This window comes from Rhinolophus ferrumequinum, chromosome 20 (genome assembly GCF_004115265.2).
Source record: "Rhinolophus ferrumequinum isolate MPI-CBG mRhiFer1 chromosome 20, mRhiFer1_v1.p, whole genome shotgun sequence".
In the NCBI taxonomy this organism is placed as follows: Eukaryota; Metazoa; Chordata; class Mammalia; order Chiroptera; family Rhinolophidae; genus Rhinolophus; species Rhinolophus ferrumequinum.
The window spans coordinates 17,996,191-18,023,855 of NC_046303.1; the positions used below are offsets into that span (position 1 = coordinate 17,996,191).

Below are 27,665 nucleotides of genomic sequence, written 5' to 3' on the forward strand. Positions count from 1 at the left end.
GGTCTTTCTCTCTGTAATTGACTATTCTTGCTGTTTTGTATCAAAAATTTTTTTCCATTCTTCGGTAATTCTTAGCCCTGTCCATTCTACTATTGTTATCCATTACTTTTTAGCCATTCTACTGAAATGCCCTCTAAAGTCTGCTTGATTCATTAACTTAGGTTGACCACTCATGAGCTGAAAACCCAGTCTTGTGGTCTTTTTATTGACCTTTTGATACTTGAAGGTTATCAGGGTCTGCCTATGTGGCTCTCCATTAGGTCCCTCGAATTTTGTGTCTCCTCTCTAAATCTCTTTAAAACTATGTGAGGAAACCACTTAATGTCTCTATATAAACACAATCCATTCTGTACAAATGCTTTTTTGAAAAGAAAGGTGAATTTTTTTTCCATTAAAAAAAAAATGTTGGGCTGGCCCAGTGGCTCAGGCGGTTAGAGCTCCATGCTCCTAACTCCGAAGGCTGCCGGTTCGATTCCCACATGGGCCAGTGGGCTCTCAACCACAAGGTTGCCAGTTCGATTCCTCGACTCCCTCAAGGGATGGTGGGCTCCGCCCCCTGCAACTAAGATTGAACACAGCACCTTGAGCTGAGCTGCCGCTGAGCTCCCGGATGGCTCAGTTGGTTGGAGTGCATTCTCTCAACCACAAGGTTGCCGGTTCAACTCCCGCAAGGGATGGTGGTCTGTGCCCCCTGCAACTAGCAACGACAACTGGACCTGGAGCTGAGCTGTGCCCTCCACAACTAAGACTGAAAGGACAACAACTTGAAGCTGAATGGCACCCTCCACAACTAAGATTGAAAGGACAAAACTTGACTTGGAAAACAGGCCTGGAAGTACACACTGTTCCCCAATAAAGTCCTGTTCCCCTTCCCCAATAAAATCTTAAAAAAAAAAAAAAATGTTTTAAGCAGGAAGGGGCATAGAGCTGCTGCAGGTTTCTAGGCTAATTTAAGGAAACAAAATTCCTATTCTATATAAAATAACTTTTATATCCAAACTGAACAGGTAATTTGAAAGAAGTGAGTAAATCGTTTGTCAAGGGTATTATCTCTTTGGGAAAAAAAATAATAGTTACGGTATCTCATTCAAAGGGAAAGCCAAATCGAGTCATCCGGAATATACTTTCTTCTAACCCTTTTTTTAATGGAGGTGGGGGTGGGGGTGAGTAGGAATGCTGAAATAACAGTATATGGAAAGCAGCTTAATAATTTCTTCAGGACCAGTGGGACGTTTCTCTCTAACACTGACTCGATTGAGAATTTAAGCTGAGAGGAAGCTTTGCTATTTCAATTCAGCCACCATTGCCGCAGCTCCCTGCTTGCCAGGGGTGGGCGTGGGGGCTGCTCTGAATAGCCAAATCTATGGACCTTGAATATATAAAGCTATATTCTACTGATTACAGGACAGTTAACATTTATGCTGTTTTTAAAAGAGTTCAGAGGATTGCCAAACTTAAACTCACGCCACACTCAGGCATGTGAAGGAAAACGTAGCTTCATTTTTCTCTAAGCAGTTTCTCCATGGGTCCCCATCCCACTGGAAAGAAGGAAAAGAACCAGAAAAGAAGGAAACCAGAAAGAAGGAAAAGAAGCCCCGTCATTTTAGTCTAATCTGGTAAAATCATCCTTTAGTTAGCTAATGTTTAGTATATTTTGGTTAAAAGTCTCGGTCTCTCTAGGCCCTCTCCCTGCTCCTCAACAAGAGAGCCTGTGGGTAGATGGTGAGTGGCGAGGGCCCCTGGACCCTGGCAGAGCCCACCGCCCTGTCAGGGTGGGTCCTTTCCCATCCTCAGTGATGTTGCCTAGTTGATGGGCAGCCAGTTCTCTCGTGCCCCCAGGGGTGAAACAGGGGTGTTCTGTTGCATCTGTTGTCAAGCCCAGGGCTGGTGTAAATCGGGTCCTTCTCTTCTGGCTCGATCAGTGTGTGGTGGTCCTGCCTGGCTGATATGCCCTCCTGGATGCCGCTGGCATTGCCAGTGCTACTGAGGTCTGGCTGTGCCTTCCACAGACTTCCCATCCAGCCACGCCACCTCTGCTCAAAGAGCTCCCTCTCTTTGTGTCCCAACCTGACTTTTCCTCATTCTAACCCTTTAAAAAAAAAAATCATCCCTGTTCATTGTTGTTATGTTGTTGAGTGGTGTACTTAATTGACTGATGTGCTAACATTCAGATTCCTCATTAACCATCTCCAGGGAAAGTTCAGTCCAGTGGTTAAGATGAATTTCTTAGCATTTAATTCTTAGGTGAGGAAAAAGGGCAGAGAGTACAGGTCCTGGGTAAAAACAACCACTTGGCACCAGCACTCTATTAAGGGACTTATTCAACAGGTATTTGCTGATCATCAGATTTGTGTAAAATACTTTACTTCGCTCTGTGAAGGATATGACGACATGTAAATAATATAATGTCTTTTATGAGGCCAGCATTATTAGGATAAAGTTCAGAAAAAGCAGAAAGACCAATATAACTCATGCATATAAACACAAAAATCTTTCTCAACAAATATTAGTAAATGGAATCCAGCAATATGTAAAAATGATAATATATTATGAAAAAGGAGAATTTAATACCAGGAATATAAGGATGGTTCAACATTTCAAAAATCAATGTAATTCACCATATTCACAGTCTAAAAAAGAAACTATATGATAAACTCCATAGAGGCAGAAAAAGCTTTTGAGAAAATTCAGTATTCATTCATGATAAAAGTTCTCAGAGAACTAGAAATAGAAGGGAACCTCCTCAATGTGATAAAAATCTATAGCTAACATCATACTTGATAGTGAAAGACTGAGTTCTTTTGCACTAAGACTGGGAACAAAGCTAATACATCTCTTGTTATCACTTCAACACTAGCCAGTGTAATAAGGCAAGAAAAAGAAATAAAAGGTATACAGATGAGAAGGAAAAAAAGCCATCTATCTTTGCAGATGACATAATTATATACATAGAAAATCTCAAAGAATCTGTTAAAAAAACTTGCTAGGACTAATAAGTGGATTTAGCAAGGTCACAGGATACAAGGTCAATATACAAAATTCAAGTATATCTACATGGATTAGGACAAAAAAACACACTGAAATACTTAGGTATAAATCTAAGAAAATGTATGCAAAAGCTGTATGCCAAACACTTCAAAAGTCACATGAAAAATCAGACAAGGCTTAAATAAGTGGAAGATCTATCTGTATTCATGGATTGGAAGACTCAATATTGTTAAGATGTTAATTTTCCCCAAACTGACCTATTTTTTTCAGTTATCTCCTGATCTGTGGCCTCACCATACCTGCATAATAATAATAAAACCTAATTTGAAAACATTGATCTCTAAAACAGGGAGTATCTTAGAGCTCAGTCTTCGGACTTGTCTTCTTTTTCTACTATGACTTTGGATGTGCCCACACAGTCATGTAGTTAATTTTAATTCAACAGTGATGACTCCCAAAATTTAGGTCTCTGTCTCCCCTTATTTAGTACCCTATATACAATAGCACAACCACCACCCACTACCCTGTCACCTCTGCTCTCTCTATTATGCTTATCCTCCCTAACTTTTCCACCTGACATATATAAGCAACATAAGAAATTCATTGGTGTTCTTAATTTCTGAAATGGTGCTGGATTAATATCTTCTTACTAGGAGATCAGCTTCAAGGTAGATTTCCTACAACCCAAACCTACCCTTTGTGTTCCTGCCTTTTCCTAATTAGATTTTCATTTTGTGATCTTTGGAGAGGAGGAAGTACTGTATGAGTAAACAAACATTTTTAAAGTATTTCTCAAAAAATGTTTTCATGATGGAACTTGGCATAAGTTTTGTAGTAGGATCATAGGTGAAGAACATTTCTATTTATTACTTAAATTGTTTGTATAAAAAATTGCTATGAACTCAGCTGGTCTTAGTCTTTGTTATTACTCATCACCCCCTTTCCAAGGAAACACTAAATCCTTCAAAATTTCCATTGTTTACAAATAAGGCTTATTCCACGGGTGGGGGCAGCTTGATTATCCTTGTCAGAGTCGTACAGGAATTTTCATAAAAATTGAACGTTTAGTCCTGGTTGTGCTAGCATTTGAAATGTAACTGTTTAATTACACATTAAGCATGAATTTTCAAATCCTCAATATAAAATGTGTAAAAGAGATACCAGTAATAATTAATTTCAGTCAATTTTAAATGAATGTATAACTATATATCCCAGACCCTTAACGTCACGTTCACAATTTACTACTGTTTGGTAAATTTCCTCTATACACATGACTAGTACCCTGATGCTATGAAATATTATCTTCTCTTGAGAAGGTTTAACTGGTGTTTGTATTCATGATCGCAAAGAGCTCAAGAAAAATTCAATTTTCATTCTTTTGCCATCCTATGTTTTCTTTACGTCATAGGAATCTGCTTTGTTAAGCAAAATAGAATGTAGACGTTATAAGAGGATACAGATAGGACAGTACTCCTGTGTCCTCACAACGTCACCCGCATATTGCCGACCTCTCAGACATGTAAAGACGTTGGCCCCCAGCACTAGGACTTAGCTCTTTTCTTTGGAGAATTGCTGGGTTCAGGCTAGGGCTGTTGGGAAGTGTGGGGCTCCTAAAGGGGAGTGCCTGTTGGGCCAGGGACTTCCTGCTGGCACAAACCCTCAGGGATGGGTCTTCCTTCCTGGGGTCACTCCTTTTCTCTGTCTTAACTTGTTACTGCCATTACCTGCTGATTCCAGCCAGGGTCTCTTTCCCTTCTCTAACCACTGATAAGCCGCCCTCAGAGCTTCTCTATTTCTCTCATTCACTGAGCAGCACAGCCTCTTTTGCTAACAATGGGGAAATATACAGGAATTACAGTTGATTTTCTTTGTTTTCCATTGCCCCCATCTGTTTCATTAGCTATTTGATCTGATCCATGAGTAATTTGCCTTCACTGGATTGTATGGATGTACATTTACGTACATAAAACAATCACAATTAATCTACATTTTGTAAAAAAAAAAAAATTGGCTGGGAAAAGAAAGTCTGGTATTTCTGGGCATTTTGGCATCGAGCTGAGGAGGGACCACAGTGATTAGAAAGGAAGGAGCGTGATGATTCCTCTTCTCTCCTCCTTTCCCCTTTTCAAGTTCCTCCACTGTTGGCCCATTACCACCAGCTCTGCTCCCGAGACCCTCCTCTCCACCAGGTGAGATGCATGTGCCTGCTGGTGCAGTGGGACATGGGGCATGTTAGTAGGAAAGGAAGATGATTTCTGAATTCTAGAGCTCTCAGGGGGCAGTGGAATAATCCTTGATGGTTTGGAGTCCGGAGTACAGCTGGACTCCATCTGGGTTTTAGAATAATAATCCTGGTATCTACAGGTAATTGAGCACAAGAGGAGAAGTCAGCGAGAAAGAAGGTGGTTAAAATATTAATAATTTGTCCCAGAGAAGGTGAGATCCTCGACTATTAGTGAGGCGTGGCAGGGAGGGACTGAAGGAAAGCAGAGCTTGAGGAAGAGAAGTGAGACGATCTGGGGTCTGGCAAAGGTGGGGCATGCAGGAGGCAGGAAGCGGCCACAGGGTACCATGAAGCTGAGCTGTGACAGGAGCCAAGTAGAAACAGTGAGGGCAGGAGGCAAGAGGAGTTCAGTGTAAGTTATTTTGAGTTTGCGGAGCCTGTAAGATCCCTAAGTGCGTGAAAATAATCTGGACTTGCCCCCTAGAACCACTTTGAAGACAGATGGGAAAACAAGGTGAGCTCAGGGGAGATTCAGGAGCTGCAGAAAGACTTGGGAGTTGGGGCATAAATCTTGGTGATAAAAATGGGACATGGGCTGCGGGGCAGCTCTCAGGAGATCATCACTCTGTCTTTCTCACACACATTTCCTTTAGAAACGTTTTTTGCCAAGGCATGTTTTGTGCTAGAAGAATGATGAAAGGTAGTTTTGCTTCTGAATAGGAACTAAATGATTTGTCACTAAACCAGCATTTGCTCAGCCATTGCTCATGAAATAACCATTATCAGTCACATACCCAAGAGCTTCCCTTGGAACTTTGAGTTTCTTTCAGCAGCTTGTTGAAAACACACTCTTGACAGAATCTGTGGTAGTGCAAAATACCTCATCCCGTTAACTAATCCTTCAGGTATCTGCTGGGGTCTGAGAAACATGACACGACACGACCAGCCCACGCTTCTCTACAGACACAGATGGAGCGTGGAGGCCCTTGTGACGTGCTCTTGTGTCCTGGTGCCTTTGGCGCTTAGTTTCCTGTCGGGTCTGTGCAGTCACCGCAGCTCAATCATATAAATCTGGTTTGGTGGCTTCAGTTATAAAAAGCGTTGCAAGTCTCTTAGTACAGCTTCAAGTATAGGGAAAACTTGTGAATAGATTATTTTAATAATAAAGCTCCTTGTTTGAAATATTAATCATCAAGGTAGCTTGTTTTTTAGGCGGGGGATACAGTAAATTGTAATGCTCAATTCCCACGGTTTTTGTTTGGGCAGATTATTAGCTGACGTTTGAAGCATTTTGCTGCACAGTAATTAAGTTATTTGACGACATCGGCACTGCTTCATACCTGTATCATGCAAGTCTTGTCAAGGCAGTGGTTTGTCATTCATTGCTCTGACTTCAGTGATGGCTTTTTTTTTCTGTAAAAGAGTTTAGTAACATGTACAGAAACAGGAAGACAATGTCAGAGTTGATCCGACTAGCGTTTCCCTTCTTAAAGAGCTTCTGAGTGCTCCTGTGAGCCAGGAGAAGGCCCCCTGCCCCACAGGCTGGCACTCCAGCTGGCCCACCACAGTTACGGAGATTGAAATCAGTCACTGGACTGCCATTCTCATAACACTGCCCTGTAGGCCAATTACCAACAACCCCTCCAATTCTACAGACGGTGCTGAAAGGGATTGCTTATGGAACTGGATCAGGGAGGCAATTCTGTACATTCAGTCGGCATTCATTTTTTTGTTTGTTTGTTTGACCAAACCAGGAAGAAAATGTAGTTTTATAAGATTTGTCTTAAGAAGTGGATAATTTTATATGTTAGTGCATATATATATTTGTGTGGTGAAAATTTTTTCATGAATTACATGAGAAAGATGATTTTCCTAAACAAACCAACTGATCTTATACTGTGTAATATGTTGTCTCTTTAGTTATTTAACATATGCATAATTTTCTTGGCTTATCAGCTGGGCTGTGGTGTCTTAAAAAAGAACAAAGGGCTTCTTCTGCTATTGTATTCCACATAATTCCTATCATAGTATTAGGCCTAGAATAGACCATTTCATAATACATCTGTTTTGGCTGAATCTCAAATGTAGTGGAAAATTCATGTTTCATCTGTTCAAAATCTTAATGGATTTCTTTAAGGCTAGAGGGAATTTCAGTACTTAACCACCTTGTATTCACATCTACTTATGCTTTGTGCCTGCTCAGATTTGTAAATCTGGTGTGTCAGGATTATTCTGTGAAATCATTTGGAGAACAATACTGGATCCTCAGGATTTAATTGGTGTTTTATAAAGAGGTTCCTGCTAACTGATTGTGAAGGGACAGCTGGGCTACAACAAAGTTGTGTTCCCATGGTCTTATTGACACCTCGGTATTTGCGTGGGCACTTTCACCAGTGTATTAAACAATAGTGCCATTATTTGCCATGTATACCCCATAACTTGGTAGATAAATTTGAGCAACAGAAGCTGAAGGGTATTTCGTTCTTTGTCTTTCAAAGGTCTCATCAGAAAATCGAAGACACAGAAGAAAGCAGTGACGAAATTCTTGCTCGCTTAACATCTGCGGTAAGCCCATGCAATTTCCCTTCCTAGGGGTGCAGAAATAATGAGTCCGGGGATTTTGAAGGGCAGCAGTTGGGTAATGATGTTGACACTTGTTCCGTGGCTGCTCACCAGTGTTGGAGTCGCAGATCAAGGCAGAAGGAGACAATGGCATTTACTCTACACTTGATGCAGCCTCTCCTGCGAGATCTTAGATATTCCTGGTGGAAAATTCCTGGAACCTCAGTGAAGGCATAATATCTGATTTTTCAAATACCGTATGACTTAACTTAGGGAAAGTTGTGACATGCTCCACAGCAGAGAAGACTGTAGGTGTTGAAAAGGATTTCTTTCATTAGGAAAAAAAGAAAAAAAAACACAGAATTACCTCAGCCAACAAAAGGCCATGGCTTTGGTTTCTAATGTACTAGATTGCACTATTTTCATTGTGTTTTTTAAAGCTCCTAATCAAAGTTGATAAGTGCCTTGTTGGTTGAAGAAAAGTTTATTCCCATCTTCATAGAAAGCGCTAGCTACTGTTGCTAATTGTTGAGCTTCAGTTTTTGACGGGCTCTAACAATCCTGTTTCACAAAATCTTTATACATTGGCTAGGCTTTCTGGAAACTTTTCTGGCGTTATCAAAGATTCTTTAGTTCTGCTTTAATTGTATTATTAAAATGAGGATTGCTGAAAATCATACTGGGTTGGGTTATGCTTGTGGATGAAACTGATCTTGCCCAGTTTTAGACACCAGGTCTTGGCAGCTGGGCACAGTTTGCAAGTTAAAAGTTGCCTTTCCTACTCTTCTGGAAATAACTTAGAAAAGTAATTTTTGATGTAGTACAGTGATTGGTGGTGTAAAACTTCATGTGAAGTGGAATCTTGAGAGCATGTTAAAAACTATTTAGCATGACCTTTGCAGCTTATTTTTATTTATCTTATTTATTTTTTTATTGAGGTATAATTGACATACAACACTATGTTAGTTTCCAGTGTATACATTGTGAAATGATCACTACAATAAGTCTAGTTAACATCCGTTACCATGCATAGTTACAGAATTTGTTTTCTTGTGATGTGAACTTACAAGATTTACTCTCTTTGTAAATTTCAGATATGCAATCCAGTGTTATAAAGTTGCCATGCTATACATTACATCCCCATGACTTAAGTATTTAGTTTATAACTAGAACTTTGTATTTTTGACTCCTTTCACCCATTTTGTCGACCCCTATCTCTCTCTCTCTGAATAGTTTCCTGTGTGTGTGTGTGTGTGTGTGTGTGTGTGTGTGTGTGTATACACACACCACATTTTCTTTATCCATTCATCTGTCAATAGACGCTTAGGTTGTTTCCATATCTTGATTATGGTAAATAATGTTGCAGTGAACACAGGGGTGTGGATATCTTTTCAAGTTATTGTTTTTGATTTTTTTAGGATAAATATCCAGAAGTGGAATTACTGGGTCATATGGTAGTTTTATTTTTAATTTTTCGAAGAGCCTCCGTATTGTTTTCCACAGTGGCTACACCAACTTACATTCCCACCAATAGTATGCAAAGGTTCCCTTTTCTTTATATTCTTGCCAACACATGTTATTTCTTGTCTTTTTGTTAATAGCTATTCTAACAAGGTGTGAGGTGCTATATCTCATTGTGTTTTGGTTTGCATTTCTCTGATGATTAATGATGTTGAGAATCTCTTCACTTACCTGTTGTCCATCTGTTTGTCATCTTTGGAAAAATGTCTATTCAGATCATATGCCCATTTTATAATCGGATTGTTTGTTTTTTTGATATTGAGTTGTATGAGTTCTCTATATATTTTGGATATTGACCCCTTATCACATATATTATTTGCAAATATTTTTTCCCATTCGGTAGGTTGCCGTTTCATTTTGTTAATGGTTTACTTCGCTGTGCAAAAGCCTTTTAGTTTGATGTAGTTGTGCTTTTTTATTTATTTATTTATTTGTTTGTTTGTTTGTTTGTTTGTTTTGTTTTGTTTTGGTTGCCTTTGTTTTGGTTTTAGATCCAAAAAATTCATTGTCAAGACCAATGTCAAGGAGCTTACAGCCTATGTTTTCTTGTAGGAGTTTTATGGTTTCAGGTCTTACATTCAAATCTTTAGTCCATTTTGTGTGTGGTTTAAGATAGTGTTTCAGTTTCGTTCTTTTGCATGTGTCTGTCCAGTTTGCCCAACATCATTTTTTGAAGAAACTGTCTTTTTCCCCATTGTATATTCTTGGCTCCTTTGTCATACATTAATTGACCGTAAGCATGGGTTTACTTCTGGGTTCTCTATTCTGTTTCATTGATCTGAGTGTCTGTTTTTATGCCACTAGCATACTGTTTTGATTACTAGAGCTTTGTAATATAGTTCGAAATCAGGGCATGTGATGCCACTAGCTTTGTTCTTCTTTCTCAAGATTTCTTTGGCTATTTGGAGTCTTTTATGTTTCCATACAAATTTCAATATTGTTTGGTCTATTTCTGTGAAAAAATTAGAATACAATCCCTACCAAAATTTGAATTTTGGTAGGGATTGTATTGATTCTATAGATTGCGTAATTTAAAATATTGACCAAAGAGGGCCTAGGGTGGGAAAAGTCATTTAAAAAGAGACTCACTGTGGACCAAATACTGTGTTAAACATTGTGTGTATGTACATACACGTATATACACATTCTGTTCAACTTCATTACAGCCCTCTGAAATAAGTGGCATTATCTCTGTTTTATAGATATGAAAGCTTATAGAGGTTAAGTAAGTTGCCCATGGTTATCCATCTAGACAGGAACGCAGCCAGGATCTAAAATCAGAAGTTTCTACTTCCTTAGCTCTTAACTCCTCTGCTTCATTTTTTTTATATAATGTAATATAGTTATTGGGATATTTTCAGAAGTGGCAAAGACATGTAAGATATGGTTTCTACATCCATACCAGGAAGGCAAGTACATGTGGAAAGTTAACATATAAAGTCATTAGTAATTGCGCACCAAAAATTGTGGTGTATAGATGATAAATTCAAGAACAGTCATGGAAAGCTTTGTTGACGAGACTGGACTTGAACCATCATTGAAGGCAGTCAGGATTTGAACAGGTGACAATTGGAAGGACGTGTACTCTAGCTGTCAGGTTTATTGTGTGCAGGCAGAGGAATGAGAAAGTACAGAGGGAAAATAGTGAGCAGACCCACCTGATTAGGGAGGATCCTAGTTAAGAAAAGTGAAAGATTTTTTGGCCAACAGATTAACATGATGAAATAGACGTTTAAGAAAGAAGATGATGAGTTGGACGTGGGGAGAGTGGTGGAGAGGATGATGGAAATCTAATGTATGGAGGTATTGTGAGAACCAAAAGAAAAATGAGTTCAAAAAGGAGTGCAAAGAATTTTTTAAAAATCAGTAGGACTGGGTCAAGGTAGAGAAAGAGTCAGATGATTAAAGTTCTGAACTTGCATGAATGGAAAAGTGACGATATTCTTAGGAAGCTGAGTAAAATAGGTAGAAGGAGAGATGATATACTTTTGGACTTGCTGAGTTTGAGAAGATAGGAACAGAAAAATATTCAGGAAATACCCGGAGACAAGAATCTGGAGCTCAGGTCAGGGCTAAAGTTGTGGGAACCAGTCACAGGGGGGTTGTTGATTGAAGAGCAGAGTGGGAGACAGAGTCTGGGAAGCACCCACCGTAAGAGGTCAGTGGGAGATGAAGGACAGAGAGAGGAAGTGGAAATAACTGAATGGTTTATACCATGGAAGTCAAATTGAAGAGAGCCTCTAAAAAGGAGGGAGGGACAGGAATGTTTGCTATAGATTTGGTTGAGATAATCTTACTGGAAAAATCTCCATGTTGAAACACTGAATAAGTTGAGGTCAGGTGCTAGAGCAGAGGTATTTAGGAATGAGAATAAAGGGCAGAGGAGAAAACTTCATCTCTTCAGTTGGCCCCACCTAGTGAAAAATATCACTGAACTGAGACTGAGGACCCTGATTCTTAATTCTTTCAACAGTATGACCTTGGTGAAGTTGAGTGGTTGGACTATACAATATCTAAGTTCTAAAAGTTGTTCATCATATAAACATTTATCAAGGGACTGTTGTGCGTCAGTCTTCATAATGTAGTTGTTCCTGTTGCTAATAGTGTACAAACTTTGCTATCTAGGTGTTAACATCATGTAGAAAGGCGAATATTTACATACCTCCCTCGAGTGACAGTTCTCATCTGCCAGGACCCCGAAATGCATTAAAGGAAAGCAAAAGTGACATCTGTACTGCAGAGTTGCTGATGTGCTCCTCAAGGGTTTGTGTGTTTTGGGGACCCTGCTAAGAGGGCAGTGGCTTCCAGCAACACAGTTTATTCTCTTGTATATTCAACTCTTTTTATTCAAACTTGGGAGTTATATAGGTGGCTGTCTTTAAAAAGTTCCTCATTTCTTTAACCCCAATAGTTTATTTCTTAGTCCCAGCGTAGGTTCATCAAGGGAAATGTCCTGTCATATATAAAAAAATAATACCTGAAATTTTACCCTGGAAGAAAACACAAGTGAGTTTTCATATTAAAGGAATATGAGAAGACAGTGCATGTGTAGAAATAAAAGTGTCTTTATAATTGAGTCAGATTTACAGTTGTTAAATTTATACAAGCTTGAACAATAAAAGTGTTCCAGCCATGTTTCTGGTGATTTTCACTAAAGAGCCACCCTGGCAAGTTCCTGATATCTCCAAACCTAAACAGTCAAACTCTGTAAGAAGTTTTGAGCTTAGGGGAAAAGGACATCTTTCTAATAGGCTCATTCATTATAGAAAGTCTACAGAAAAACTCTGGGCATTATTATCAGGAAATTATTTCCCAGTTGTACATATGGTTTCTGCCTTAGCACCTTAGTTTCCTTTCTAATATCTTCTAACCCTACAAATTTTGTTACCTTGAAACCTTTTTTTCATTTACAGTGAGTCTCCATTGGTCAGATAAAGCTGGTAGGCTAAGAAAGGTTCTTGAATGACATGGCCTATCAGTTCCCATCCTTGAAGTTCTAAGCATTATTTTATTTTATTTTTAAAAATGAATTCTTCCCGTGTTCGTGACAGAAAGTATTCAGAACTGATGACACAGTTTTTATATATGAGTATGTGTCTTACAATCCAAGGTAAACTAAATACAGGGAAGAGTCTACAGTGAATTAAGTATTGCTTTCAAAGCCATAGTTCTTAGAATGTCAATTTAGGAAATATGTTAAACTTTGAGGCATTGTAAACTATTTAGAGTATTTGGGAAGCATCCAAAGACAGGAAATGTAAACATAGATATCCTTAAATAGGAGATAAAAACTGATACTAGACTTCCATCTCTTGCTTTCTTAAAATCAGCATCCAAAACAAACCCTAGTAGGCTATTTTTCTTTCTTTAGGCTAAATTTTCATGATGGAAATTGTGGAAATAAGAAAAGACAAACATGTTATCTGGGCTCGAGTGAAATTTGTGATTTTTGTTTACACGGTCTAATTGTCAAAACACTGAGGTGACGTGAGGTGGGCTAAGATGTGAATTTTATATATCAGTTGCCTGCTTGGTGAGATGGTTACATTAGTGGCACTTACGAAAGGACGGGGGGCAAGTGGTGTGGTTCTCTGTGCTGCTGCTCCAGTGAAGCGAACCATCACTTGGATGGTGAAAGAAAACAATGTCGAGTGTCTACAATAAAACATTAACTTAGTGGTGATCGTGGTGGAGAGTTTGTGACCAAATCCTGAGACGTGAATTAAAATTACAAATCAAGTGTTCAGAATTCAGGGAGAGTTCACTGGGGTTGAAAACAAAATCTAATACTCTGGAAGCATTTCACCAGACACTCTTACAGTCTCATATTCCTTCTCAGAGCTGATTTAGTTTATAATTTCCATCAGTTTAAATTTCTCTGTTTGTATGTTTCTGCTCTATCCCCTCACTCATTTTCTTCTGGCCAATCCAACTTTAATGTAGAACCTCTGCTTCTGAGGCTTTTAATGATATTTTCTCAATTCTTTCTCATGGGGTCTTCAGGTACATTATCACTTCTCTGAGAAATACTGCTGAGCTAAAAAAAAAAAAAAATCTTACTTGACAATGAAACCCAAATTATTAATTAAGTTGTTTGCTATAAGTTCTAGAAGATCTTGAAGCAAATGAAACCTCAAGAAGCAAATGGCTATAGTTTTGGTTAAAGTGTTGGATTAAAAGAAACTTACTATGAAGTTTGTTTTTGCATCTCTCTAGGAAAAAAAGAGATGGTTATTACTGACTGCTGCACATTGTCAACTTCGAAAAACATTTTTCTCTGCTCTGTGTCCAGAAATTGGGACGTAACTCCATCAACTTTCACATCAATTGTGAACTCGTTCTCTCATGATTTCTAACATTGTTTCCAGTTAGTCTTGTTCTCACTTTTTCCACATTTGGGATCTTATTTGACAGATCAAATGGATCTGATTATATTCTAATTAACTAAGACCTGCACTTAACTTGTGCCTTTGTCTGATACTTCTCCCAAATCCTCATTTCATTAATGTTCTCGTGGGAAATACTGATTACAAAGCCACAAGGAACTGGGTCTTAGTGAACAACCAGTTGTCCTGTATCACAGAATATATGACATTATGAAACTCAAAGATGCAAACTTTTCAAAATTTTCTGTCTTGTCAGCTATCTCATTCCTCTAATATTACCTGTTCTCATGTTTTGCTTTCATTCATTTTAAACTCCCCTTTACTGTGTCTAATCTTTCACCTGAAGCTTCTGTCATTTTCTTTAAGGATGAGTCTTTCTCAGGACTCTGTTTATACTGTTCCTGGGTCCAGGAAGTATATACACTGGCCAACACTCTTATAGTTTGTCCTTGATGAATCTGCAGTTTGGGTTTGATCCACTGGAGAAATTGCTTTTTGAACAGTAGTAGCTGAAGATGACAACGACAGCTTTTTCCTTTGGACACTTTCAAATTGGTACTGGTTCAGGAAGCAGAAATAGCATGGGGCTTTGGTTTTGCTAAATCTTAAAATGTTAGGATTTTAGAGACTTACTTAAGAGACTGTAGGTCAAGTTAGCAAAGTCTGGAAATAATCTCAGGTTAGTCAGGGTGGAGAGAGTCTGTCACATTTAGTACATGATGAGCACAATCCAGTGATGGTTTTTACCACATTTAGAAATAGGTTTTAAAAACACTAAAATACCCGTTTTTACCCACCCTTTTTCCTGGCTATCTGCCTCTTCTTTTCTGAGGAATGGAGAAACAAATTGTAGTTAATCTCCCTTTTCTTCATCTATCACAGATCTGAGTGGGCATGTTTGTTCAGAGAATAAAAGTAAGTTACCCCCTCAGGGAATGACTAACCTTCTGTCTGGCTGCCACAAGATCACGAACATCTTGTTACCTTATATTTCTTATCTGTGGGGAACATAAAATTCCTACTTGGAATCCTTAGCCTGGCTCCAACTCTTCTAGTGGCTTAAGAGCCACTATGTGATTTGGAGAAGGGCCAGGTAGATTGAGTTTTTAGAGAAAGTGTCAAGTGAGACCCTAGAAGACAGATCTGGTTTCAAGGAGCATTTAAAAAGCATCAGAGGAATTGTAGCACATTTCTGGTATAGTATTCCTTGTTCTGGCTTTTGTAAGAAGCCATGGGGCTCGTTAGCACCTTCCTTCATTGTTCTGTAGAGCTACCGTCATCAGCTAGAGTGTCCAAGGGGCCTTGGGCGGTGGATTGTAGGTCTCTAGGACCACTTGGAGAGCTGGTTAAAGCTCCTTCGGTTTCCCTCAGATAGGATCTCACAGTAACACTTCACAAACCTATCATGACTGCCAATACCTAAACAGATACCTGAATGATAATACTTCTGTCTTTTGTCAATAGAAAAATGCATATATGGTCTCTGTCTATTGCACATCAAGATACTTTTCTTCATCATGGGACTAGATCCCCAAATACTGAAAGTTGCAGATGTACACACATAACCTTTTAAAATTAATTCCTAAGTTATCATCTTATTTCCAAAGAAACCATCTGCACCTACCCAGATCATGTGGTGATCTAATTTAACTCTAGCCTTGAGAATTTAGTTTTGGTGGGCAGTATAATACATGTTGTTTTGCCTACTGAAATGAGCCCATTGCAGGGTCATTTATTTAAAAGCATCTGATCAGAAAGCTGTGAGTGTGTAGAACCCATTGAAGAATAAAACGTCTCAATGAATCCCTTGTGAATAGGGGAAGAAGTGTGTTTGTGTGTGTACGTCTACATGCCTATTAGGTATTTGGATATCTATTAACAAGGTGAAGGAAATTATTTTGATGTGCAATACATGTAGAAAACATAGACATTTTTGACTGACAAGAATGGAAAAATACAATTCCACTGTCAGTTTGTGTATTGACAGTCATGGGTTTGTCAAGTGTTACTGTGAAATCCTATCTGAGGAAAGTTGAAGGAGCTTTAAAAGGACGATCCATGAACATTTCATACCGGGTTACTTCTCTGTGAATTTGTTTAAAGTCGAACTTCTTATAGATGCTTAGATGAAATGCGATTTTGCATCCTTAAGCCAGTGTTATAGCTTTATATAGCTGTCTATATATACAGAAGGACCCAGAGGCATATAAAAAAGTGAAAATTACTTGAATTTTTTGGTGGTGATGGAATAAAGTAAATTTTAAGGTAGATACTGTTTTTTTATATTGATGTAAAAATTAGAATATAATGAAATTTTATGTGAATACTGGGTAGATATCATGTGAGTTCTATTCCTATATTTGTGTGTGTCAAAATGATGATAAATCTGGTAGTGAGTTGTCATTACCGTGGAATATGCTTTGCAATTTTTAAAAATTTATCTGATACGTGGATTGTTTAACTTGAACTTAAACACTTTACAATTTAAAAAAAAAAACGCTAGAATAGAAAAATTACCCATAATGAAACCACTCAGAATAACTCATTATTAAGTTTAGTGTTTATTACTTCCTAGGTTTTTCTTCTTGTGTGTATTTTTTTTTACCAAAAAAAAAAAAATTACCCTTTTATGTTGTTGTCTGTACCTGTCACTTAGTAAGTTTATTGTGCTAAAAGTACCTCCTACGGCATTTATAGTGATTCCACAGTATTCCAGTCCACTGATTTATCATTACCCCTATTTTTAAATATTGTGCTTACTTTCAATCTTTTGCAATTATAAATAACACAGAGATGAACTTCTGCATGGGTAAATTAGTGAAGAAACTTGCTTGCAGATGTTAATTCATTACCCTGTTGTTGATTTCAGAAGAGCAAGTGAGAAAGGGGTAAAAGGCGAAGGGGCTAATACTTGTGGAGTTTTTACATTATGCAGGCATTCTGCTTATGCTTTTCCATGCACTATCACGTTTCAATCTCACATAGCAGAGTGTATTATCATTCACATTGAATAGATGAAGCTTTTGAGACAGTAAGTATTAATTAAGAGTCCACATAAGTTACAGACAATTTAAGGTTCAAAAAGCAATTTTCACATTATCTTCACTTACAACACTTTATAGTTACTGAATAGGTCTCAACAGATTGGGTTTGGGATTTGATTATAGAAGTCTTTTCTTATCTGAAGAATTTTAGGAAATGAGAGCCGTGAAGTTATATTAAATAGCATTTTTTTTAACCTGTCAGGAATCATTAAATACTGATAAACATGGCTGCATGGTTTAGCAGTTTAGGAATTAATTCACACTGGTTCTCAGGTCTTCTGGTTCCATTGTGTGAACACGGAAGTGTGCAAACTCTGGTAAAAATTTTATAGCAGGTAAATCATATTCCAGTACGAGGCTCTATTAGCAAGTGACTGTAAGGCCCTGTGAAAAGGTGTTGAGGGATAGTTTTCCAGGAATGCTCTAAGGATCCATGGTACTATTCCTTGGTAGGTAGAAGGGTACCCTACTCAGCACCTGTAAATACCACGAAAGGTACCTACTTTACAGATATGATTAAGGCTATAGACCTGGATTGTCTGCATGGACCCAGTCTAATATCCTGAGCCCCAAGCAAAGAACTTGCCCTGGTGAGAGTCAAAGAAAAATAGCAGAAGATGTTTAGAAAAAAATTCCAAGCATGAGAAGGCTTCAGCATAGCACTGTGGCTCCAAGAAGAGGCGCCCACCTGCAGTGGCCAGAGAGACACCTCTAAGAGTAGGCTCCAGACAACCAGCAAAGAAAAAGACACTTCAGTCTGATAGATGCAAGAACTAGATTCTGCCAACAACCTGAAAGAACGTGGAAGCATATACTCCCTCCAAGGCCCAGTAAGGAGCACAGCCCTGCCCATAGCTTGATTTTGGCCTTGAGAGTCTGTAAGCAGAGGATCCGGTTGAACCACATGTGCTGGACTTCTAACCTCCAGAAATGTGAGATGATAAATGAATATAATTTTAAGCTGCTAAATGGGTAGTCATTTGTTATGGCAGAAATACAAAATTAATACACATTCCTTGTGGAATACATACCCACAATCCCTTGATTCATAAAACAACAGTTATCTCTTGAATGTCAGAAGCTGCCAGGCCACAGCTAGTTGATTGAAACCTCTGAATTTTCAAAGTGAATTTCTAAAACTAAAGTCTGGCCTTCATGCATTTATAAAGGCTTCAGAAATCTGTGGAAATCTAAAAGTTTATTTTTAAAGTAAACTCTGAAAATACAAACCCTTTAAGGACTGTTCACAACTTTTTGATGAAATGAATCAGTCCCTTTTATGCTATTTGCAATGGAGGGCTAAGGTAGGTCGAATATAATAAGCAGAGTTAATACTGGTGTCAAGGAGATTATTATTTAGTTGAGAAAAGGGGGCTCAAACATATGAAATATGACAGCAATTCAGGACTGGATTGTCTTCTCTTCTATTGTATTTTATTTTTGAGCTCAACTATATTAATTATTAAAATAATGCGCTGATGATAATGATGATAGCTAATACTCAAAAAGCCCTTTGTGGCCAGCCTGGTGGCTCAGGCAGTTGGAGCTCCATGCTCCTAATGCCGAAGGCTGCCAGTTCGATTCCCTCATGGGCCAGTGGGCTCTCAACCACAAGGTTGCCTTGAATCCCGCAACGGATGGTGGGCTGCGCCCCCTGCAACTAAGATTGAACACGGCACCTTGAGCTGAGCTGCCGCTGAGCTCCCGGATGGCTCAGATGGTTGTAGCGTGGGCTCCCAACCACAAGGTTGTCGGTTCCACTCCTGCAAGGAATGGTGGGCTGTGCCCCCTGCAACTAACAACGTCAACTGGACCTGGAGCTGAACTGCATCCTCCACAACTATGATTGAAAGGACAACAACCTGACTTGGAAAAAATCCTGGAAATACACACTGTTCCCCAATAAAGTCCTGTTCCCCTTCCCCAGTAAAATCTTTAAAAAAAAAAAAAAAAGCCCTTTGTGTTGGGCACCATTTCAGTTCCAGATGCTTTAGGTATTAACTCATTTGGTTCTGACAACAATCCTACGAGGCAGAGGTCTGTGATTCTATCCCACCACCTGGAATCCTAGAACTGCTCTCAAGGTTGGCATAAAATACACAGATTTCCTTCACCTCTTTTAGACATTTGGATCTTGAATTCTGAATCTTGATCTCCCAGGCTCCCATGGTAGCAATTTTCATAGTTAGATTTTCTAGTTGGAAAGGGTCTTAGCTGATCTGGGTTCGTCTCAATACAGTGTTTCTAATGTAATCTCCCTACAAGGTTTTACAGGAATCTACCCCTACAGATAGGAGACCCCTATCATAAGAGATGTCTCGGACACTTGGGGCCTGACTGGAGTTGTGGTTATACTATTGCTCCAGTTCAGAAGCTTACCTCCAAAAAGCGCAGTGATTGAGAAAAGACATTTTTACTATGAGGAATGACCTCCAAAAATGATTAAGAAAATATGTTTTTACTATGTAAGAAATGACACGTAATATAGAATAAAAGGTATAGTAAGACATGAGTTTGCAAATTATGACTTTAAAGATACTTTATTAAACTATTATCATGTAAATACACTGAAGAAGCATTTAAATGTAGTATAGATTGAAAATATTCTGGGCTTCCCAGAAAATGGGAAAAAATAACTTGAGACATAAACATTAAAACTTTAATGATGTAAACATAATGTTTTATTTCATTATTATAGCAAAAATCAGAATGTCCAATATGTACTTGTTTCCTTAAAATACATTTCATATATATGAAATTTTTATTTGTCAAGAAATTCACACTGACCAGCAGTTAGGGTCTTAGGGAAATCACTGATCAGGAGCAGTAAGAGCAGCTTTGAAGACTGAGGGAATAGATACACCCGCAGTTTTGAAACCATGTCAGCATCACTAGCTTGCTCTTTTCAGATTTCTTTCAACGAGTACATCTGTAACTTCTCCTGTTCTTTGTACCATGAAGTTTATGAGATTTTCACAACCAGTAATGTCCTCCAATGGGTTTTTTTCCATCTGTTTGTTAAGATTTGCACCACCTCTGTCTCTGTTGTGTGAATTCAATGGCTAGAACATCACCAACTGTTCAGTTGCAGGCTGACAGACATCACCACCCCCGGAAGGTTCATGCTTGTTCATTTTTGATAGTGGATGATTTGGAAAGGAGACATTCATAAAACAAATCTTTAGAATGATTCTGTGGGCTGGGTGCTTCTGATATTTACCTTCTCATATGAAGCATCTTCTCCTGAACCTCACATAGTAGACCATTTCCACTGTGAACAGCTCTGGTTATTTGGAATTTCCTAGAGCTAAAACGTTTCTTTTTGCTACTTCTCTCCATTGGTCTGAATTTTACTTTCAACCTTTTAAATATTTGAAATTAATGATCATGTTCCCCCTAAATCTTCTCTTCCCAGCGGCAACTACAAACATGTACTCCACTTGTGTTCTTGAGCACTAACATATGTACCAAGAGTGGTACCAGGAGCCAGGGTCAGAATGACGCATAAAGGAGTCCATTTCAGTGGACTTTTAATCTACTGTTGGAGAGTCCCAGTTAAAGAGGAGACTGTACCAGCCTGTGATGGTGCTATAATGGAGGGAAGTGTAGAATGCTACTGGAGTATAAGGGAGGAGGGAGGTGGAAGATGGCTGGCACTCAAGAGAAGATGGTAACTAAGTTGGGACCTGAAGGACAAGTAAATGACAGGCACACAAAGTGGGGAGGTGGAGAGGCATGCCAGACAGAGAGAAGAGCATATGGAAAGGCCCAGAGCAAAGAAAGAGCCTGGCTTCCTCAAAGAATTAGAAGTGTTCCATTTTATTAAGATTGCAGCATTGATTTCTTGTTTTTAAACATGGATTTTGAGAGGAGGAATGGAGATAGAGATGATACTGAAGACCAGATCAGAAGAATACAATATGTCCAACATTAGACATTGGACTCAGTCATGGTGTCACAAGGGAATCTTTGAAAGCTTTTTAGCAAGTGATATAATATAAAATTTATAATTTAGGATGATTAGTCTTGTTGTAGGGTAAAGAATGATGTGGTATGAAGAGAGATAAATTAGAGACAACAGTCTGAGTGGGAGAAGATGGTGGGCTGAGATAAATCAGGGATGCCTCACTCCTTGGCTTGAGACTCTGGGTGCATGGTGGTACCATTACTGACTGGGTAGATTATGGGATGGTGGGAAGTGGTAAGACAGTTGGGAAATGTTGAATTTGAGAAACTAGTGGGACATTTAGGTCCAGGAGATGGGGGCTCTAAGGCTCTGGAGATGGAGATATAAGTGAAGCCTGTGACTAAATGAAATTGCCTAGGGAGAATGAACCGATGAGAAGGAGGTTGAAAGGGCAGAGGCTAGATCGCTAAGGATCATCCAAATGTAAAGATAGAGGAATAGGAGAGCCTTGGGAGAAGAGAAGTAGCACCCAGAGAGGAAAGAGAAAAACCTGGAGCATGTGGTGTCATGGAATCCCAGCGGTTAAGAAGAGAGTGGATAACACTGTCAGATCCAGCAGGGAGGACAAGCTAAAGGAAGATTAAATATCTATTGCATTTAGCTACAAGGAGGTGGCTGCGTCCTAGTTGGCCTCATGTGGATACTGTCTACTCCTCATGAACCTAAATAAGTGATACTCCAACACAAATACAATCCAGATGTTGATCTTTCTGGAGTCTACCATTTGTGTGTGTGTGTGTGTGTGTGTGTCCCGAATGATGTCATTCTTCTAGTTATACTCCTAAAAACATTGTTATCCATTCTAAATAATCTCATTTCCATTGTTAGCTCATACCATGCTTGTGATCAACTAAAAAGTATCGTATCTTTTTCATGTGAACCTCTGTCCAAATAGAGGTATGTACATGTAGCCGACTTAAATAACAGACTTAAAAACCGAAGTATAGGACTTTAGTCCCATTCATTTTGTTACTTTCAGGTGACTTCTACATATATATTAGTCTTTGAATGGTCAGGTGTTGTCTAAGTTATAATAAAATTAGTAGCCATATTTGTATGTATGCAACAAAAAGTCTATGTAAGAGATTTAAAAAATATCCCTAATAGCCTTGAAATAGATGAGTAAGCATAAGCATATTTTATCCGAGGATGCTAAACAAACACATCTTTGATGTGGTGACAGCAATTACTAGGAAAACAACTGTTAGTTAAATAACCTATTAGGTGGAGAGCGGTGGTATCTGCACAGATATAACTTTCTTAATTTTCTAATTATTGGTTGACATTAACAGGTAATCGCAGGATTATCCATGTGTCAGACTTGTGGCAATATTAGATTTTCAGCACAAAATAAGGAACTTGGAAACAGGAAAACGGGCTTCTGAGGAACAAAGAAAATTGTCACTTAGCTTTAGTATTCCTTCATGGGACTAAAGTCTAGCCACCATTACTGCCCAGTTTGTGTTTTATGTAAAATGACTTTAAGAAGCATATTTATTTGTTCTTTCCTAGAATTTTAAAGTCCTTATTAGCTTAAGATTTTACAGATGTTTAAAAATGAATATATTTTGGAGTAAAACGGGAAAATATTGGATTATGTTTCTTGTCATATTTAATTTGGGGAATTGAGGAAGTGAGTTCTATGTTTTAAATACATTTGTATCGTGGTATCAAAATTTAAATGTTTCTAAAATTAATAGATTTACTAAAGACCTTTCGGAAATGTATGAATCGGTGATTCTATTCACCAATAGTTCTTAGAGAACCTTTGGTTCTGTAAGACGTTTGCCACTATTGGTCTGTTCTCTCAAAATGACCTTTATTCTTTCCAGCTTCTCACTTGGATTTCAAGGGCCTCTTGCTGCACAAAACCTGCTCCTGCCTCCTCAGTTAACCTCTTCCACAGAGATGCTTACTGACACTCAGTTTGCATTTGACACTTTCTGTTTCTCTTGATTCTTGGCATTGATGCAAAACAGCTTTGCTAGCATTTGGATTTGGGGGCTGAAGGCACTAGCAAAGTGCCAGAGAGGAAAGAAGACAAAATGCTGGAAACATGATTGACCCTTGTTCCTGTTAAATTTCAGGGCTGTTTTGTGAACAGCCCTGCTGATTATTGAAGATAGAAAACCAAAACATTTCAACATGTTTCTGGCGGGTAACCAAGGGAGAGGGAAATGTTTGAGATGCGTCTTATCAGTCCCTTAATTACCCTCTATTTAGATATTTACAAGATCAAATATACCCTAAGCTACGGTGTGTTTTGAATTGTGTAGTTCTTTTTATATTGAGTAAACTATTTTTTAAATTAAAACTTAAGCTTCTTAAAAAGCATCCTTGCAATTTTCCTGGTGCTTGAGTAGATTGTGTCTGTCAAACTGCTGATGTAGTAACTGAATCTTACCATTTGATTGGATTAGCGCATCATTTTATACCTAAAACACAAAATGAAGGCCATGTTCCTTTCCAAATGAATTCGATTAGAGGAGAACAAAATAAAATGTAAAGATTGATTGTCAGTTGATATGATTATAAGATTAAAAGGTTGAGTCTTGGGAAAACTAAGATATTTTATTGAATAGAGCAGTTATTCTCAACCCTGGATACAACCTAGATTCACTTAGGGACCTTTGAAAAAATGGCAGCCACAAATACTGATGCCTGGACCTCTCCCCCAGAAATTCCCATTTAGTTGGGGCCCAAGTATTAGGTTGGTGCAAAAGTAATTGCGGTTTTTGCAATTATTTTTAACCTTTTAAACCACAATTACTTTTGCACCAACCTAAAGTTCTTAATCTAAAGTTCCCCAAGTGACTCTACTGTGCAGTCAGGTTTGAGAACTGCTGAAATAGATAGATGAAAGCTATCTAAGCTATTCAAAGAAAGCATTTCTTTGTACTCTTAAGTAGTGACTACATAGCTATTTAACAAGCAGAAACATGAGAAAAAGAGGAGGGAGAGAAACTTAGTGTAAAATTAGTAGACATTTACAATACATTATTTAGCTCTAAAATATAAAAGCTCTGAAAAAAACAAAAGTTTTCCATAACTTAATTGATGACAATATCTAACCTACACTGAACATATTAAATGGAAAATCCTGAGGCTTCTTTTTGTCTTCCTTTAGCCCATGAAGTACGAAAAATCATACATTTCATTGCAAAAATATTAAGGTCTGAATTCTGATTACAAGTTCTTGCCCTAGACCTCACTGTGTGTGTGATGGAAATAGGGTTCCTTTCTGAAACGTATAAAATTTTGAATTTTGAAATCTGTCTAGCCCCAGGGGTTTCAGATCAAAGTAGGGAAGGATTGTTTATAGGGAAGGCCAAGGTAATGATGTACTTTCTGTCAGAGTAAGAAGAATGCATTTCTTCTAACTACCTAGATTGTGGCTTGGCACCCACGTTAAATAAAAACAATGGCCAACATCAGAAATTGACTCTTGGCTCTTGATAAAGATGAATGGGACTTGAAGGAAACTAATCAGCCTGGGAGGTCTGTGGGTGAAGCTGGGCTCCTTGAACTCTATGGTCTTAACTTCCTTTTCCGTAAAACTCTATGGTTCTGTTTCCCTGCCCTAAATATATGTATCCGCCATCTTGGCACACAGCAGAATGTGCACATGGCTCCTCTGATCTGCACTGTTCTCAGGCTGCTGCAGTACTTTTTCCTTTTCCTGAATAAATCCTTTTGGTGACAGACTATCTAGTCGATGTTCTTGTTCGGTCGACTCTACATGTGTACATTTCTCCAGCCTGATCTGAGAAGAGGGTTCCATTTCAGTCATGGTGAGAGAAACTAAGGTTCACCAACAACACTGGTAGTTAAAATACAAGAATAATCATCGTCCTATAGCATAACAAACTACCCCCACAGAATGGTTTAAAACAACACACATTATCTCAAACGGTTGCTGAATGTCAGGAATTCAGGAGCATCTTACAGCTGGATGGTTTTTGTTCAGGGTCTCTCAGGAAGTTGCCAGAATGTGGGCCTGGATATCAGTCAAACAAAAACTGTTGTTTTTTTTCCCAGAGCTTTTATATTTTAGAACCGAATAATGGATTGTAACCGTGTACTAATGTTACACCCATCTTAAAGGCTGGACAGATTCTGGAGTATGGTATTTCTTTTTTGATGCCAACAGGTCCCTTATTGGTACTTAAAGAAAATTCTAGTCTCTCTGCAGTTGCTCAAAGGTTTATTTTGCACTATAAACCTAACAATTATTTACAAAGGAGGCCTTCAATCCTGATATGTTCTGAAGATTCTTGCTGGGAGTAGTTTATTAGTAGGGAATGCCTTTTCTTTTGATTTTTCGTTGCCCTCCGTCAGACAGCTTTTTTCTCTCCTAAGTCCTTTCTATGTTCTTTTTTTTTTTTTTTTTTTTTTTATTCTTTTTTATTTATTGGGGTGACAATTGTTAGTAGAATTACATAGATTTCAGTTGTGCAATTCTGAATCACATCATCCATAAATCACACTGTGTGTTCACCACCCAGAGTCAGCTCCCCTTCCATCACCGTACATTTGATCCCCCTCACCCTCATCCCCCACCCCCCAACCCCCTTACGCTCTGGTAACCACCAAATTACGTTCCCCAGATTAATTTTCAAACCCCGTGGCCATCCTGTGGTCACCGACTGCCCTCCAATCCCCTCACCTTCCCCCCCACCCCCCACTCCCCCCGCCCATCTAGCAACCCTCAGTTTTTCCTCATTGTCTCCCAAACAGTTTCTGATTAGTTCATTCACTTATTCTTTTCTTTAGAATCCGCAAATAAGTGAGATCATATGGAACTTATCTTTCTCTGTCTGACTTATTTCACTTAACATAATGTTCTCTAGATCCATCCATGTTGTTGCAAATGGTAAGATTTCTTTCTTCCTTAAGACATGGAAACAACCAAAATGCCCATCGGTAGATGACTGGATTAAGAAACTGTGGTACATTTATACAATGGAGTATTATGCAGCCATAAGGAAGAAAGAAATCTTTCTATGTTCTTTTAAGGTTGCCTATGCATCTACCTCCTGTGGGTCAAATGAATGAGTGTTGATTGCCTTAGATAATACCATAAAAAGACAGGCAGGTTCCTGCCTCAGTGGAGCTTCCATCCAGAAGACAAGCATTAGTCAGACAATGGAAAATGATTAAATGATTGCCAGTGTGTTTTTTAAAAAAAAGTGCTGTGAAGATGCTATAGGAGCATATAATGGGATCTTAGCTAATTTGTGTTTTTGCTTGATTAGCACTTTGTGGTTTGTGTTTTGTCGGAAAAAACACAAACCGCCTTTAGGGTTTTGTAATAAACCTTTTCCATCCTGGGGCAGTGAAAGCTAGTCTATACCCCACCATGCACAAAACACTCTGACATTCTCCCTGACTGCAGGCATTCAGGGGATTTAGTGTGTACAGTAGAGTAATCTCATTTACTTTATGTTAACTAAAAAAGTTTAGGTTTCTTCTCAATTAAACGGTGCACTTCTTTCACATTACCATCTGTCTCCTTCCCAGCTTCCCCCAAACGCTCTATCGATTGCTTGCTCATCCCATTCCTCCCTTTCTTTCCTCACCAAATCTTTGCAAGATGTACTGTTATTCAATGGTAAGAATACAGTACTTTCCTTTTCTGAGCTATATTTTGAGACTTATTTCTAATTAGAGAAAGAAAAGCTGAAGATCTCATGAAGAGAATTTCAGGCATGGAAAACTGAAAAAGAAAGGTAGAGAGAAGATTGTTTTTGATACTCTGTCAGCAAATTAAGTGGCCCACCTCATGCATCATTTTCCATCTCCCTTTCTTTCTGTCTCTGAGCCATGGTGGGATCTTCCCAGGGAGGTCATAAAATCAGGCAGCTTTTGACAAGCTCTCAGTGACTATTTATAGTCTGTATCTTGGCCCCACTCCCAAATATCTGTGACACTGTGAAGGAGACAATGCTGAAAAGGGATGGTAATACTATAATAAACCTTACTATTATATTATAATAGACAATTTCAAATACAGGAACTATGCAATAATTGATGTTGTATTTTGTTCTTTTAACTTGACTAACCAGAGCAATATTTGTAAAGGTTTTCCTGTGGTCATTCATCACTTCTATCTCCCCCAGCCCTCTTTTTGCCCCATATGTCCTTTAACTGCACATTTTCCTGCCGGGAGCATTCTCAGAGCTCAGACTTCCAAGGTTGGAGAGGGACTGTCTTCTCATCACTGTGTAATTTTTGGAGGTATCAAAGAATCAGCTGACTCAAGAGGGTGGCCCTTTTGAATGGCATTCAAACTAGCCAGCCAGGGAAAGCATGGCCGTAACGCAGTGCCAGGAAAGCTGCCTTCTTCCGGGAGATGATGCCCTGGCCGCTTTGAAAGCGGTCCAAAGTGGGGTCCCAGTGTCTAGCATGTAGTGCTCCTTTCACCTTCAAGTAAATGAATATAAATTACATTAATTTCAATAGCAAATCTTCTT

The 27,665-nt window shown here is 38.6% G+C and overlaps 1 protein-coding gene across 2 annotated transcripts in view; it reads left to right on the top strand.

Moving 5' to 3' along the window:
- RAPGEF5 (Rap guanine nucleotide exchange factor 5) overlaps window positions 1-27,665 on the top strand; it is a 208,295-nt gene that overhangs the window by 49,442 nt on the left and 131,188 nt on the right. For both annotated transcript variants that reach the window (XM_033088310.1, XM_033088311.1), the window contains exon 6: window positions 7,711-7,777. In XM_033088310.1, the coding sequence (XP_032944201.1) occupies window positions 7,711-7,777 (67 nt within the window). The remainder of the gene's footprint in view (window positions 1-7,710; window positions 7,778-27,665) is intronic.